The sequence below is a fragment of the Pelmatolapia mariae genome, linkage group LG22 (assembly GCF_036321145.2).
Source record: "Pelmatolapia mariae isolate MD_Pm_ZW linkage group LG22, Pm_UMD_F_2, whole genome shotgun sequence".
Lineage (NCBI taxonomy): Eukaryota > Metazoa > Chordata > Actinopteri > Cichliformes > Cichlidae > Pelmatolapia > Pelmatolapia mariae.
In genome coordinates, this window is record NC_086245.2 from 11,529,691 (window position 1) to 11,546,914 (window position 17,224).

General features: G+C 39.9%; 1 protein-coding gene across 1 annotated transcript; it reads left to right on the top strand.

Moving 5' to 3' along the window:
* Positions 1 to 910: 910 nt before the first annotated feature.
* Positions 911 to 11,716, top strand: LOC135932856 (PR domain zinc finger protein 1-like). The gene is made up of 7 exons (XM_065470563.1): positions 911 to 1,074; positions 1,530 to 1,834; positions 5,084 to 5,203; positions 6,605 to 6,845; positions 8,585 to 9,504; positions 9,625 to 9,753; positions 10,244 to 11,716. Exons 2-7 carry the CDS (start codon positions 1,664 to 1,666, stop codon positions 10,808 to 10,810), a joined length of 2,148 nt encoding a protein of 715 aa, XP_065326635.1. The 5' UTR covers positions 911 to 1,074; positions 1,530 to 1,663; the 3' UTR covers positions 10,811 to 11,716.
* The last annotated feature ends 5,508 nt before the right edge of the window (positions 11,717 to 17,224 follow it).

Genomic DNA, 17,224 nt, shown 5'->3' on the forward strand with positions numbered 1-17,224 from the left:
CTGACAAAATCCCATACAGGCATATGGCTTCTATGAAATTGGTATTATGAAATCTAAGTAGGCCATATGTCCACTTGAACAAGCGTTACCTAATCTTTACTCTCCATAGAAACTGTTTTATCTCCTCTCTCCTGTCCTGTCCTGCATATACAGACAGAACTCTGGGTCAAGGTGACTAGTTTGTGTCACACAAACTAGACCACTGTGCGTCTGAAAGTAAAGAGAACGCTCGCCAGACAGGTGTCTAAGTCTCTTTCCTGTAAGCTCGGTTGACCTGCCCTATATCTGTATGTGTGAATGAACAAATAGCGCCCAAAGCCACAACTATTTTCTGCAACTCTGTATTTGAAAAAGACAGGAAGTAGTGATTTACCTGATATGCCATATATGAGAATTGGGTATCTGTGAAAAATTTTCCATATTTAATAAAAATCAAAACCTGCTTTCAGGTTGTGTTCTTTAATTTCTGACGTGTGTTTTTCTGCATATATGTTTGTGCGGCTGAGATCTGGGTGCAGGGGGGGGTCCTCAGTTGAAGATGTTCTAAAGTGGGATGTAGGTCAAGGCGATACGGTGGCAGCAGATTGCTCATTAAGTGCCAAACCAAGCAAAAGTCTACGAGTGTGTTTTTCAGTGGCAACAGGCCAGCCATCTGCTCTTCCTTTATTCATTCATTAAGATGTCTTCTTTCTGTGTGCGTGGACGCGTGTGAATGTGTGTGTATGTGTAAGCATTCATCACAACAGCCACTTGGTATCCAAGTGTACAACGTCACTGATGTTGTTGTCCGAAACCAACAGTTGGGTGTCTGATGGCTCAGTCACGTGACCGTAGTGGCTTGTGATTGGCTGGGGCGTGGAGCTAAAAAAGCTTGGCGCAACCCGGGCACATGAGTTTCTGGTGAGTGGCCGCAACCGAGTGGATAACCTGAGGAACTATTTGAATCTTTGAAGAAGTAAAGGAGGACTTGAGAGGCAGGAGAGAGTCCATAGAGGAGAAGGCTGATCGGAGAAACAGTTAGGGGATGACATAGCCAAAGAAATGAGGATCCAGCCTTTGAATGAATGTGTAAAAGTAAGTCACAGCTTGTTCGTTTTTTCTTGGTGGGGGGCGTTTCCTGTAAGAATAATGTTTGAAGATGGATGCGAATAAGAATAAGCATAAGATGTCAGGCTGACCTGTTGGCTGGTTAAATGGAAAGGTGATTGTTGAGATGTTGGCCAGGAACAGTATCAATGAATGTGGTTCTTCGTGAATGGAAGTAGCTGACTGAATCATGAATGACTAACAACTGGTAGTGAGTCTCAGAAAACTATGGTGGTCTCAGATGTGGTTTTGGATACCTGAACATCTAATTACATTCCTGCATAACTGCGAAGTGAAAAGGCCTAATTTAAAACAGCAGGTTACACAAATTGACTTCACATAATAAGATGTGTTTTGCTTAATTTTTTTTTTGGGGGGGGAACTACAAAGTTCTGTTTCTAAAGCACTAAAAGCTTGTTCTCTATCCACATTTCTCTTTCCAGATCTTGAGCTTTAACCATTGTACCTAAGGCAAGTTAGCTTCCCCAGCTAAAGCAAAGTAATCCCATACCAAAGCAACTTCAACCAAACTTAAAGCTTGAATCTATCAAGTGTAGTGTACTGTATATTGTCGAAAATGACACTGGATAGCACACCTGGAGACATGAGCGGGTGGAAGGAAGTGGACTTCGCTCTCAACTGCACCTACATTGTGCCAGACCAGGTGGCAGACCCCAGCTTCAACTTGCCCAAAGCCATGACCTCCATCCCTCGCAACCTCACCTTTGAATATAGCACAGACAATGAGGTAAGACTGAATTCCCTTTGAGGTTTTTACCCATTGGATTATAGAGCAGCTAATTATGAAACGTCTTTTAAAGTGCAATACAATGCAACCAATACGCCATGTATATATAAACAAACCAGTCCCCTCATGCAATGCATGAAATAGCATGTTATAAAAATCTAACAATTTACTATAACTTTGCCCTCAAGCAATTCACTGTCTTTGATGTTACCAGTTTTCAGATTAGAGCTTTAGTGTCTACACTCAATATTATTATTTATGTGTTACATAACATTCTGTCAGGCCATCTGCAGCGGGTTACTTGGAACAATAGCTCTGCTGACTAATGCATTCTTGATGTATGGGGTAGACTGCACAGTGTGGTGTGAGCGTGTGTTTTGTGTCTGTGTGTGTGTTTAAGTGAGAGAGTGTGTCTCAATAGATAGGCCACTGGCAGCTTGAGGTCAAGGTCTTCTGACCACCTTCACTTACTTCTGTTTTGCACATGTCTCGCATTTCAAATAATGCACACCGCCACTCATTTTCTCAGGTCACAAACACATTTGTGCATAGACCTGGAGCAGAATGACAAGAATCAGCTGTTTCCAATAAATGATCTCATTCAAGACTTTATCTTTACAACTGTCATTTTTACCTCCTAATCCTCCTCCACTCAGGTGAGTCAGCCAGCGCAAACACAACTTCTGGCAACATCGCTTTGATAGTCATTGTCGGTCAGTCAGCTGACTGTTGGCCCACACTGAAGTAGGATCAGTCCTTTGCCTAGGCATGTCAGCTAATCTGAACAACTCTAAGCCTGGCCCCCAGCGTGAGTTTAAGAGGAAACTTGTTTTGTACCTGAGAAACACATCATTTTAAAAGAGAAAGCAATGTCACACTCACTTCATCTGTGCTCGCTCTTAAGGCTCAGTACTGCGATACTTGTGGTTGGTTTTGCTGTCCCCTTCCTCTTTTTCTCCTGACATCGTTCCTCTTCTCTTGGTCTCACACTCTAATCTGTTCTTCCTCCTTCTGCAGCATTTACCGCTGCAGGATGAGAAAAGCATGCAAGCTAACATGATAAAATCACATTAATGGCTGATTCAAATCCCCCCACCCTCATTTACTGACTAAAACACAGTACCACCGTTTCATACTCTCACACTGTACCAAACTTGATTTTAGCAGTTTGCTTGTCAGTGCTTGTTGCCATTATTATATGTTGCATTTAGCTAACTAGAAAAACAAACATTTATTGAAAGAGAATTAAGCTTGTATGCACGTATGTGTGAATGTACTCTGTCAATTGAAACAACGACAGCTGCGAAATGGGACATGAAAACAAGAACGAACACACTCTTATGACTGGAAGTATGAGGGCATGTCTTTTGACTGGTTTCCCTTTCTAAAGATGTTGTCAAGTCTTTCTCCTCAATTCTCTGCCACCAAAGTTGAGAAATTCATTTCCTGTCATAGTCATGTAAGCAGCCACTCCTTCACGTGGGATGGTGTACACACTGCTATCAGGAAAAATCAGTTGGAAGGGATTTTTCCCAAGGGTGAGTGATTAATGCTAGATGATTCAAATCAAAGTAGTCTGAAATAAAACAGTGTAATATGCCTTCAAACATGTGTAGTAAGGTGAAGGGGGCACGTGGCAGATGGGGCATTAGCAATGAGTGCCAGTAAGGACGGGGTGGGGGGGGGCACTGAAGGAGATGGGGAGAAGCGGGTGTTCTGGGGGGAAGGGGCAGTGGGGATTTAGGTTAAAACCAGATGATTAACTTTCATTGGGGACAGGCAGCCGGCCAGGCATCAGGCTTCACACAAGCTATTTCAATAGAATTCAGAAAAGACAAGGGATTGGAGGAAGGCAGAAGAAAAGGAGGGTCCTCGTGAGGGTGATAGCGTGGCTCCACTTAAGAACGCTCTCCCTCCGTTCTTCAACACCCTGCCCTCCCTTCCCCTGCCTATCAACCGAGTTGAACGGAGCGGTTAAGCAGCAGCGGCAGTCCAGCAGCCGCAGCAATTTGTTAGTCACGCAACAGCAGTGAAGTACAATGTCCCTGTCAGACTGGTTCATCACATCCTGGAATCACTTCACTCGCCTCAATGGCTGTTTGACACACACGCGCACCAACATGGTCCTGCTGCTCCCACTGACCTGTTGTTTTTCTAATTAACTGATTAAGCATGATTTGCATGATGAATCGCCACAAATGCCCAGGTGCTTGTCGCATTTTTTTGTCTGTTATGTTTTGACCTTCATATGGAAGTCCATGAAAATCCTCGAGGGCCAGCTTGAGTCAGAATTTCTAGATGGCAGGAAAACAGTTTGTGTTTATGTAAGGTTGAAGATGGGGGTGGCGGTGGTGGTGGAGGCTAAAAGTTTCAGTTAGGGGTCGTTGGTTTTTTAAGAACTGAACATGAAAGTTGCCTGTTCTGAAGATACGGCTTCTTGATAGTGTGTGTGTGCGTGTTTTAGTGTGTTTTGTAAGTCTTACTCTTGTATTAAGTATAAATAACAAATCAGATCACACTGTGCCATATCCAGTAAGGCCTCGCAAAAGATTTTTTAAACTAAATTTTAAAAAGCAAAAAACAAATAAATGCTATAAAGGTACTTCAATAGACTAAAAATGACTCAGTTACTGATCACCATTACTGCAGAACACTACAGGCTCTTCTCGGAACATATTGTACATTATGTGTATGACGTACGTATTCAGGAGATGCTAAGACTTGAAACTCCTATAAGGAGTCAGAAGCCTGACTCATTTCCACATATATGGATCATTTCGCAACCATGGATAACAGGATGAAGGGTTTTAAAGAGTGAGCAAAATGTGTCTCCTTTTCCATCTTTGTTTGCTGTTGACATTTTGTTGACTTAAAACTATAAAAGTATTAGTATTATTAGTATTATTGGTGGTTAACAAGACATCTGTATTTCTGTCTTTTCTCTCTCTCGCTTTCTGGTGTTTGTGAGGACAGTGGGTCAGAGATCAGTAGAGTATGTCAGAAAGAGTGTAATACCCTTCATTCGTTTAACTCATTAGAGTTGAAAGTGGGTCACCTTGTGGCTCCAGGAGCTGTCTGGGTTAACGTGACAGAGTGACAACAAACAGGCAACACGGGCCAACAAGCACTAACCCTTACATGTAAACAATGAATAAATAAGTAATTAATACTGTTTCTTTATAAGTGCTTGAAAGTTGTAGTATGTTTGTATATGAAAAACTCCAATGATTTATTTGGCCTGTTTTCCAGGTGACAGGTGTGTTCAGCAAAGAATATATTCCACAAGGGACTCGTTTTGGCCCTTTGCAAGGAGAAATCTACACCAAAGACAATGTACCCAAGCTGGCCAACAGGAAATACTTCTGGAGGGTAAGGGAAACCACATGCTTTACAAGCTTTACACTGACATTTAAGCATACACCAACCCATTGGCAAGGTACTGCTTAAGAAGGGGAAAGTTTCAAGCCTAAATGTGAAAAAAATGACACTGGGAAGAGACAAGAAATGACTATGGACAGGTCTTTTCTGTTATTCATGAAAAAAAAAACTAAACAGAAAACACTGGTTGCTCAGAGGCAGAAGTTTCACATCAAGTCTTTGTCCATACGTCAATACGGGAAAGAAATGCGTTCACACAGATTGCACTGCCGCACAGAAGTTTTGGTCAAAATTTTAGAGGAAGCTGTGACCACCGGTGGCACGTAACAGTGGATTGGAATGCTTACACAGTCATGAGAGTCTTACCGGCACTGAAGCCCTATGCAACATGTGTCACATGTACAAAGGATAGGACTGTTTTTCATAATCCACACGCACATATTCACAGAATCCTTATCTTTCCGCTCTTTTTAAGTTCGATTTTTCAGATTTGCTTTCACAAAGTAATCCTGACTCAGCTTGTGTCACTCAGGAAATTTTGCATTGTGCTGAGTCAATTCCCATAAGGAGTTTTTACTGCCATGCTACGTATTTTCCTTCCGGCTTCACTTCCTGTAAACCTGTAAGGGGTGTTCCTTAACCACAAGAGTGAAAGTCGCCGTTCCACGGAAGTGATTATGTTATCGGCCACATGACACAGGTGCATGACATGTGCAGACGTGCTGCCAAAGGCATGCCTCGCGTTTGGCTGGCTGCCAGCACCTTTTACATTTCGCTTTCTTATCACAGAGCAGCAGATGTGTCATCTTCTTTTCTTTTAAATTACGGTATCGTAATTAACTTTACAACAGGAATTTATCCGACAAATGTAATTAACTGAAACCACCACCAAAAAAAGAATTGATAGAGGTGGCAAGGAAAGAGATAGAGAGGGAGAGAGAGAGAGAGAGAGAGAGAGAGAGAGAGAGCGAGACAGACAGAGAGAGAGACCACGCCCACTACGTCTCAAAAGCAGTATATGCACTCAGCACTCCACACATGCAAGACTGTAACTGTCAGCACACACAGTGGAGGTGTAAGGCACGAACAAAAGGAGCAAAATACTGTCACTGATAACTGAAGAGGATACAGGATATTTAATTGCCCATGGCAGAGGTGACTATTTTTACTTTAAGTTTTCATTTTAATTGAGTTTTTTGATATGTTTTTTATTGATTTATTTATTTTTTTTACTATTTAAGCAACATTCCAGTACTGTCCCAATAGATGACCACTAGAGTGATAATCTATATACTGATATATATATATATATGTTTATATATATATATCAATCAGACTTATCGTATATGTGAACATGTGATTTTACCTTCTCTTCTTCTTCATCTTGTACAGATTTATAGCGGTGGACAGCTCCAACACTTCATTGATGGCTACGATGTCCACAGGAGCAATTGGATGCGCTACGTCAACCCTGCCCGCTCTCTTGCCGAACAGAACCTGGTGGCATGCCAGAACGGACGGGACATTTACTTCTACACCATCCGCCCTGTGGAGCCCAAACAGGAGCTGCTGGTCTGGTACAGTCAGGAGTTTGCCCAGAGGCTCTGCGGCCAGCAAGACGATATCAAACAGAGTGAGTGCAGCAGGAGTGCAAAATCTTTTTACACGGGACACTGATATAATAGTTTTGCGCTGTAGAGCTTACAGTGGACAAGCTTAACTAATATGCTGAACCACCGGAAGCAAACCGCACTGGTCCCTTATTACTTCCTGAGATGTAAGTTGTTGAAAGTATAGTATAGTGGCTGACTTTTGTTTTGATTTGGCCTTTACTTTAAAAACTTTTTAGCGGGCCTAAGTTTCATATAAAGAAGTGAAAGGAAGTTGATTACCAGCTATAGCGGTGAGGCAGGACAATGACTTGAAAACCACTTTTGTATATTTAGGCACAATATCCAATAAAGTGACAGATTTAGATCAGTGCAATGACTAAACAAGTGTCACAAAGACTGTGCGATAACTCTTATCAGTGAAATTCTTTCACTTCAAAGTGAATGAAGACACGTTATTCCATTCCTTTGAAAAAAGGCCTGATGTTATCTCTTTTACCAACAAACAAGTTAGCTGATTTGATTCTTTTTCTTTCTGTTTGATTTATACAATAGTGAGCTGAATTTTAAAAAGATCATGGGAAATGTACGAGCCACACTTGCAGACGAAGCACATCTCCGCGTTTTGCGAGATGTTTGTTATTCATTGTAGGATTGAAGGAAAGCAAGAGTAATCTCAGGTGTATAATGGCTGGTCAAAGTACCTTAGTGAGTCACCTGTTTTTAGCTATTAGTAGAACATCAGGTCTTTCCCTCATCACCATAACAGATGAGGGTAAGTCTGGTGATTCATTCCAACTGGATACACAAACCTTGTCGCCGTTCTTCTTGGTGACTAATGCTAAGGCAAGGCAAGGCATTATTGCCTTATTTTATCATCTTAAATATCTTGAAAGCATTTACCTTCCTTTTAGTCACAGGCCAGGATTGTTGACTGTTGCATGCTAGATATTCCGGGACTTGATTAAACGAATGCAATCAAGTTTGACAGCTAGTTTTCTGGAACTGGTTGCCTATGCTTTCTGGCATCAATGAAATGCATAGAATGATAAAAATGTCTCAAGGCCATTTTAATGAGCTTGTTTTTAATGTAAAATACAAGCTGATCTATAAAGCTTGTGTCTCTATAAGCTGATGCCTTCTAATTTACGTTTTATTGATGTAAAACACTATAAACACTTTGGCAAATTGTTGATAATAAAGTTATGCAAAAGGAGCCGTATGATCCACTCATACTTTAAGTATAACTCACATAGTGAAATCTTGCAGTAGCTGAGAAGGGCTAATTTTGACAAATAACATGCGTGGAAATGCCATCTCAAAACAAAGAAAGCAAAGGAAAAAAGGAAGAGATGTTTCTTTCTTTTTTTGTGTAGTCTGTACGGTAAGACAGCTGCTGTATACCCAGAAAAGGTTTCACAAACGAAACTCACAGTCTTGCTGCCCATACATGACACATACAGACTCCCCCTCACTTTACCACCAACTCTTTCTCCCACACCAAAAGAACTTCAGTGATTGCCGAACAGAAACCTGTCATCTATGATTTACACATCATGTCAAAACCGAAACTACTATCATTTACCATATGAAGAAGCACCTTCTGTGGGTGGATGTCCCATAATGCCTGTAAAACATGTTTGACTTACACAACGAGCATTATATTAAACTGACTGCCTACTTTTTTGCCCTCTGTTTGATGTGGTGATTTCATCACACACTGTTAAAAAGCTAAATGCTTGTATTTATTTTTCTGTGACAGAATACACGAGTAACAATGAAGACCAAGAGCATGAGTATGTGAAACAGCACTTACCTCAGCAGACGTGGCTTAAAGAAACAGCAAAGGAAGGGGTAAAAGAAGGGAAGGACTGTGACACAGAAGAAAAGATTGATGTGGAGATGTTGGAGAGAGACACTCCACCTGACACACCTGATGACCAGATAATTGACTTCAGCAAAAAAGATGAGAAGGACGATAAGGATACAGAAGGAAGGGGCATCATTCCTTCCCCTCAGCTGGAGCACAGAGAGCCCAGTCTGGGTCTAAATCATCCTTACTTGCCAGATCACTACTCTACATTCCCAGCTCCACACAGGAATTTTCCTCTTCACCTCCACGGGCTCTATGGGCACAGGGAAGGCCTGGTGTCATCTTACCCCCCATTACAGTCCAGACCTCTCCACCCTTCTTATCAATTCCTTCCTCCCTACAACCCACATTATCCTCGCCTCCTGCTCCCCCCATACTCTCCTCCCTTTCATGGGATGCTGTCATCGAGAGGCTCGCTCCAATACAGCGGCTACCTCGGCGCTGACGGACTCCCGTATCCCCCTATCAGCGCACCGAATCTTCTTCCAGTGTCTCTCTCCTACTCCCCATCTCCACAAGGAGGTCTGAAAGAGCAAACACCAAATATTTCCCCACCGAGAGGAGCCCCAGCCACTCCAGAGCTCTCCCCTCCCGCCAAGCCCAACAGCCACTATCAGTCCCCTGAGCAGTCCCCCTCTGGCTGTGAGGAGGCTATGAACCTAAGCCTGGCTACAACCAAAAGCAGCTCTGCACCACGCAATGGGCCTGGTCACAAATCCCTGCCCTATCCACTGAAGAAGCAGAATGGAAAGATCAAGTATGAATGTAATATCTGCTCAAAGACCTTCGGACAGCTGTCAAACCTCAAGGTAACAACATTAACTTCATTTTAATAAATTCCTATTTTTTAAGCTAAACTTTACACTTATTACTGTTGTTCCTTAATACTCATGACTTCTCTTTGTATAATTTCTATAATTTGTCTCTAGGTTCACCTCCGAGTGCACAGTGGCGAGAGACCATTCCAGTGTAACCTATGTAAAAAGAGTTTCACTCAGCTTGCCCACCTACAGAAACATCACCTGGTCCACACGGGAGAGAAACCACATGAATGTCAGGTATGTTGGTAATCCTAACCTTTGTGTGTTTTTTTATCTTCCTTTTTACATGCTTCATATGCAAGCTCTTTACTCAGAAAATGTTACTGTTTATTGTTTAAACCTTAATCTTCACTTAAGAAATGTTGATGTAAAACCGAGAGTATGAGAGACAGAGAAACTCAGTGTGTACACAAAACAGGTAACCGCTTTCTGACTCACATACCTTTCTGGTAATGCAGTGTCTATTTGATTTTCACCGAGCCACAACCTAGTTTGTCATGCGACAGCATCTTTATGCTTTTGTTTGCTTATGTAACACTGTGGGTGTGAAGTTTGTTGGATGGAGCTAGTTTTACCCAGAGAACTGGAATAACATGATCAATCCTGATACCATAATATGACATCATTTATCAAAGTTGAACCTAAACACAACTAGGTGGTTCACTTTAGAATTAGTCATGTGTACGTTACTCGCAGAAGTGCTGACCTTTTACACCATGTGTTTCAGGTGTGCCACAAGCGCTTCAGCAGCACCAGCAACTTGAAGACACATCTACGACTACACTCTGGGGAAAAGCCTTACCAGTGCAAGCTGTGCAACACCAAGTTCACGCAGTACATCCACCTCAAACTGCACCGCCGTCTCCACAGCAGCCGCGACCGTCCCTACCGCTGCCAGCTCTGCGCCCAGGCCTTTTTCCACCATTTCTCTCTCTGCATCCACCAGCGCAGCACCTGCCCAGCTAACTCCAGCACGCCTGCCAATGTGCACATGAAAGAGATGGTGGAGCGGTTTGATGCCAGCCAAGAGGCAGACGCGCTCACAGAAACAGCATCAGCGTCTCAGGTTGGGGAAGCCGTCGAGCACTGGCTGGCTCGTACCTTAGAAGGTGAAGGAAAAGAAGACCAGAAGGAGGCCACCATGCTGCTAAAAGCTCTGACTGCAGCTATTAATGCACCACTGACACCCATGACCCAATCGGCACCACACCACAATCCCCCTCTGGCCTACCAGGAGAGGGCCAGCGTCGTTCATCTCCACAAACGGCCATCTGTGAAAACAGAAGGACAGTGAGAAGGAATATAAAGTTGAACATACAGCATATAATCTACCAAGAATATGAGTGTCACCAAATGAAATCTCCTATTGTGCCATACGAGGCATAACAAGGAATATTAACTTACCCAATCCAATGAGCACAACACCAAAAGAAGAGCATTCCAAAGACTGGGTGATAGTATTCAGTGATTGTACTTTCTCCCAAACCTCAGTTAAAAAAGATAAACATGGGAGGTGTAAGCTGTGAAGTATTTAAAACCCCTTTTACTCAGGTAGACGATTGTTTTTTTTGTGCTTTAACTTATTCCTTTTTTAAATGCCATCAGCGTTATTTATTTAGTTGTTTCTTAGTTTGTTTTTTTCTAGTAGTATTATTTTTGTGTGTTTGCGTCTGTGTGTTGACGTTCCCAAAGAGATTTTGAGCTCTTGGTAAGACCGCAAATGGACTCAGGAACAACAACGTGGCACGAACCTGTGGATGAGCCTTCACTTGTTATATTGTACTGTGTGCGTTATTTTACTTTGTCAATCAAAGGCAGGACGCAGCGATAGCACAAACCAGCTCCTAATATTGTCTGCGATTGTCTTATTTATTTATGATAAAGGGAAACTTGATATGTCCTGAAACTGCTGGGAATAAGCATTTGCCAAAATTACAATCAAAAAACATGAATATGTAGCAATGTTTTCACATTATTTAACTCATTCTTACATTCTAAAGAGATTCAGTCAAAGCATTATTCACCTTTTCGACGATTACTTGCCAACTTGGATATCAAAGACACACCGTCCTGATCAAACCATAATGTAGCCAAAAGAAACAAAAGACAAGATTCAGTGTAAACACAGTTATTTAAACAGGTTCCTCTGGAAACAAAGAGGTTTTTTCTTTCTTACAGCTTTTTGCTGGATTCAAACGTTTTACATATTTCTTACACAAAAGTTTCACTCCAGATGTTACTGCAAAAAAAAAGAAAAGAAAAAGAGCTTCATCCAAATCTTAACTGAAACATCGGTACCTCATACAGCAATACAAAAAAAACAAAACAACAACTATGTGCAAACAAAGGGGCACAATTTTCTAGCTTTTTAATACTTTTGTATTGTGGCACTGTAATAATAATGCAGCAATATCTGTATGCTTTTGCCTAAAGGTAACTAGGAACCATTCTTTAAAACTTTTACTATTGAGTAATATACTTTTCTTTGTTTTTAGTGCTTTTACTGTACAGTATGTTTGTTTATGTAGTTTATTTTTGCAAACAAGTTATGATATGTTAAGAATTTATACGTGAGAGACTATTTTGATGATACTTTTATATTTACATGATGTAGCACATTAAAGCTATTGTTTCTATACATCTCGTGTTTTCAAGTGCTTTCATGCCAGGATAGCAAATTTGTGTGTGACTGCTTTTGAAATCCAGTGATCGATTGGGCTTTCTGTGAGAACACATCAATACACACAGTGCAATTGCCAGATTTGACAAACACCAAAAAGGTCACATAAAATTGTTCAAATCATAACTTCAGACAATAATGAGACAACTATAAACAGGAGTGCTGCCGAATTTGAGTCAGGTATTTATTTAGCTTTTAACGCCTGAGTCATGTAGCTGCAGGGCAAATTTGCTTGTGTTTGTGTATTTGCACTGTTTTCTTAGCACGCTGTGCCTCAACTCTCTTGGCCAGTGATCTAGAAATACAAATGCATTCTTCTCACTTCAAGTTAATCTGATAAGAATCGAATCCATTTAATCAACATAATTTAAAAAACTGAGATCGTTGTCTTTCCTGGAACTAGTTTTGGAACAGTGTTATCTCTGTTTTTGGAGACTTCCGACCTGTTTTACAGGATTATTTTTACTCAAAAGTGACTTCCATTCACTGTGTCTTACTGAAAATTCACTTTGCACAGGCCCAGAAGTCTAAAAAGTTTTTTTTGTTTTTTTTTAATGTATTTTAATGTTTAAATTCCTAAATTGTGTACACCCATATTCACTCGCTAGTAATCTGATTTAGCACAGATTTTCTACCAGGTGACTTTCCTGATGCAACTGGCCCCTTTATCCAGGCTTTGAATGAGCATTAATGTTAAAAAAAGAGCAATAAATAAATAAGAACAGGTATAAAATCATGCCCTACTGACCAATCTGTTCTCTTGAAAACAGTATCGCCATTACTAAATGATCTCTGAGACTTCTGTGCACAGCTAGTATAGGGGTACAGATTTTTATTAAGATCTACCATACCCTACCACCTTTATTTATAAAAAATAAATAAAAATAGGATTCACAAAGTGCTGTAGATATACAAATAGCATAAACAGAATGTAAAATCAAACCATGTGAAAAATAGAGAATTAGAAAAAATTAAGTCAAAGGCAAAAGATCTAGTCTTTGTATTTCCCTCATGAGCATCAGTATTAAATATAAATTATTGATTAAATATAGATCCTTGTGCAAATTTATTTCTTTTATTACTTTTTCTGCTGGTTGCAAACAATTTTACAATTAAAATGTTCTATGTAAATAAATATATAATCCTAAAACAAAACACCTACTTGTATTAAATTTACACATAGAGTAAGCTTACACTGGAATTCTGTTTTTATGTTTACTCTTCACTGTCTCTTGGATAATCGAGCACAGCTGGGCTCCAAATGAAAGAATAAAAACTAAAAATGTCTTTCAAACATTAATTTAATAAAATAATTAGTTATAATAATGAGATTATCTTTAAGTGATATTGATAAGTCAGTAAATTTATAGTGTTGGCATTTTTGCCAGCTTTCCTCCCACTACTTCCACTAAATATAGTAACAGTTTCCAGTCTTAGTGGACAAACTGTTTGAAGCACACAGACAGTCATATGAGCTTTTAACACTAAACAAATGGACAATGATTTTCCTCTCACACTGCTACTTTGTCTGCAGCACCTGTGTCATTTTATTATGTGCTTAACCTCTAATATAGTTTTACCTTCCTTTTTAAAATCACCAAGGACATTCATCTATAATTGGTTAGATGCGGTTTAATGTAAAAACCAGAGTTAACTTAATCCTGAGTTAACTTAGGGAGCTAGTAATCAGCTTTGTGTGACCCCTTATCCTAACTGCCAATGTGAGTCTAGATAACAGACAGACAACCAAGGCATGCTGAACTCAAACAAAAAGACTGGGCCTTTTAAACCCTTTCCTTCTTTTTTAATCTTACCATGTTTATTATGTGACTATTACCAATTTTTTTCCTGTTAAAATAGAAATAGAATTATAGCCAAAAATATCACCCAAATAGCCAAGTGAAAATCCTGACACAACCTTTTTTGATATGCACCAGCAACTAGAAGTCATGATGATGTAGTTACCGAGTTTGTTCGTCACAAATGGTAACACAGTGCAACATCCTGCTTACTGCCATTCATTTGACGGCAGTACACTCTTTCCAAGAAAGTAAAGGAAATTAAGTAAGTCAGTCACCAGTGAAAAAAGTGTACTTAGATCACAATGTTACAATATTACAAAATACAGAGTCTCACAACACATTCTCCTATTATGGAGTTCTTTGTTGCTGTGTTACTGTCAAGAGCTTCCAGTGTTTAATGGGAAGAGGTGAGTAACACTGTGAATCACAGAAGCACCACTTATAAATGTAAGGCACGTATATTTGTGCTTGCTTTCACAGCTTTGTTAGGATAAAGCACGTCATTTTTATTGCAAGTTTTGTGTTTTGGTATGATTAGGTTAGGTAAGTCCATTTCTTTTCATTTGCAGGTTGGTTAGACTGACTCACAGAGTCATATGAAATCTTTCCAAAATGGATGTGACTCATTATCCTGATGTTCTGGTTATTTAATGTATTTTTACAAGCCCAAATTTAAAAAACTACTAAGAAACACTGCAGGCCTTGACTTGTTATTGCCCGACTTTTCAAAAAAAAAGCACGGTCTAGATTTATTACACATTAAGTTGTACTAAAATAGAGTTCCAAATTAAAACCCAGTTTTTAGAATCTACTTTTGGAAGCATCTGACTTCCAAGACCACTGCTGTTTTTGCTACTGAAATTGATATTTAACTGTCGTGAATGCCCAGAATTGGCAAATGTTTTTACCCCAGTACTGTACTTAAAAGAACACCAAACCCCAATATAATTCTCTTACTTGATCGCTGTCTCTCCATGGCAATGAGACAGTTTCAATCAAACTAAACTTTAAAGTTACTGTAAATATGGTTTGCTCATTACAGTAATTGTATTAGGTATTTCTTGATCTGTCTCTCTTAACCGCTTTCTTTTTCTTTTTGCTGTGCAGTGACTTCTCATTCTGTAGTGTTTTCTGGTTGTGATCTCTGCTGTGGGGGAGAACCCCACAGAAAACACCTACACACCGCTGACCAGAATAAAAACACTCTCAGACCTTTAATGTGAGCAAACCACCATGGTGACAGGAAACCCTTCTGTTCTGGCAAGCTGCCAGCTACATATTTTTGTTACTGTGCAAGTGAGCAATAGATGCAGAAGGTGCTCTCAGAGTTTGGAAAAAAAAAGCCCCATTGTAATGTTTTTTATGAAAAGAAGGGAAAAAAAATAACACGTAGACTAGGTCCTTATCACATATAGATAAATAGTTGGGTCTCTCTCTCTCATTACAGCTGTTATAAACATTTTTTGAAACATATACAGACTATCTGTATATATGCATGTAAAATCAATTCTCATAGCCTTACAGCTTTATATGAAATCATTTTACTGTCGGTACTTCTAGCTACTTTACCCTAATGTGAAAATTTTTTAAAGAGACTGTTGAATGTTGATGTCAAGCATAGGCCTTTGTATAGGTATGTGAATGAGTAATAACACCCTTCATCAAAACTAAAGTTTAGCATATCACGGCACAGTAAAATAAAATAAAAAATGATCTGGTCTATGACAAATCTTAAAATTAGATGACCTCAGATGAGCAACAACACATAACATATTACACCATGATATTATTTATTTAATAAAAACTAAGCCAACGTCAGTGTAAAAAAGTATACTATTTACCTTTGGCAGCAATAACTTGAACTAAATGTTTTCACTATGACTTCATCAATCTCTCACACCATTGCGGAGGAATCGTGGCCAACTCTTCTTCTCAGGATTGTTTCAGTTCAGTGAGGTTTACTGCCATTTTTTATGCATGGCTGTCAAAATTCCACCACAGCATTTAGATCAGGTTGAGGTCTGGACTTTGACCGAGTCATTGCAACACCTTGATTCTTTTCTTTTTTAGCCATTCTGTTGGAGACTTGCTGGGCTGATGGTCCTAATGCATGCTAAGCTTTAGCTAGAAACATGGCTTTGCATTTGACATTGGAATACTTTGATATACAGATGAGTTCATACTTCACTCGATGACTGTAAGGTACCTGCATCCTGTGGCTGCAAAACAAGCCCAAATCATCACCCCTCCCCCACAGTATTGGTATAATGTGTTTGTGCTCATATGCTGCGTTTGGTGCCGTGCATGATGGCCAAACTGTGTCCAAATGACACTGAGCCAGAGGTCTTGTGGTTTGTCCATATTTAACTTTGCTGCCAGCACTCAATAGGTAATTGGTAAATGAACTGGTACTTATTTAGAGCTTTTCTGCTACATAACTGAGGACTCAAAGTACTTTTGACAGATGCATTCATACAAACGTTTTTTTTTTTCTTTTCTTTACATTAGTATCTTGTTTAACAATTACCTTCTTACTCACACCCCGATGGATGCATCATGGGCACCTTTGGGTTCAGTATCTTGCCCAAGGATACTTTGACATGCAGACTGGACAGATTGGGCCACCAGCCTTCTGACTGGCAGACAACCCTCTCTTATCTCCTGAGCTAATATTTGCTTCCAATATCTGGGCAATATATTAGAAGCTAATATTAGCTTAGCATTTCAGTTGTCACTTACAGGCAATTGATAACCGATCTTTCAAGGAAGTAAGGCTTTAAAATGTGATTGGTGAATTTTAGCAAAGTGAACACAAAGCTAAAATTTACATATAGCCAAGGCTAATCAACTGCGTGACCTTTAAAGCCCTTCTTCCCTTTAAACCATGAGTCCATCAGACCATTATTACATTTTGTGTGCAAATATATGCAAATCAGTCTGGCCATAAAAGATAATACAAGAGATATCTTAACCTAATATCTTAACCTCCAACTGTAGTATTTTGTATATACCTCACCTGAGAAATACACTCATCCATCAACAGATGACAGGATTGTCAAGAAGACAGTAAAAATTATTACCATATCAGTCTAAAAAGAACAGACTGCTTTAGAAACAATGGCGGTAATCTGTCATCGCTCCACTACTTCCTGGCTGACATGACGCGTTTTTTGTCAAAGTGTCTTTCGTGTCGTTCATCTACTTGATGTCTCTACATTTTATAATC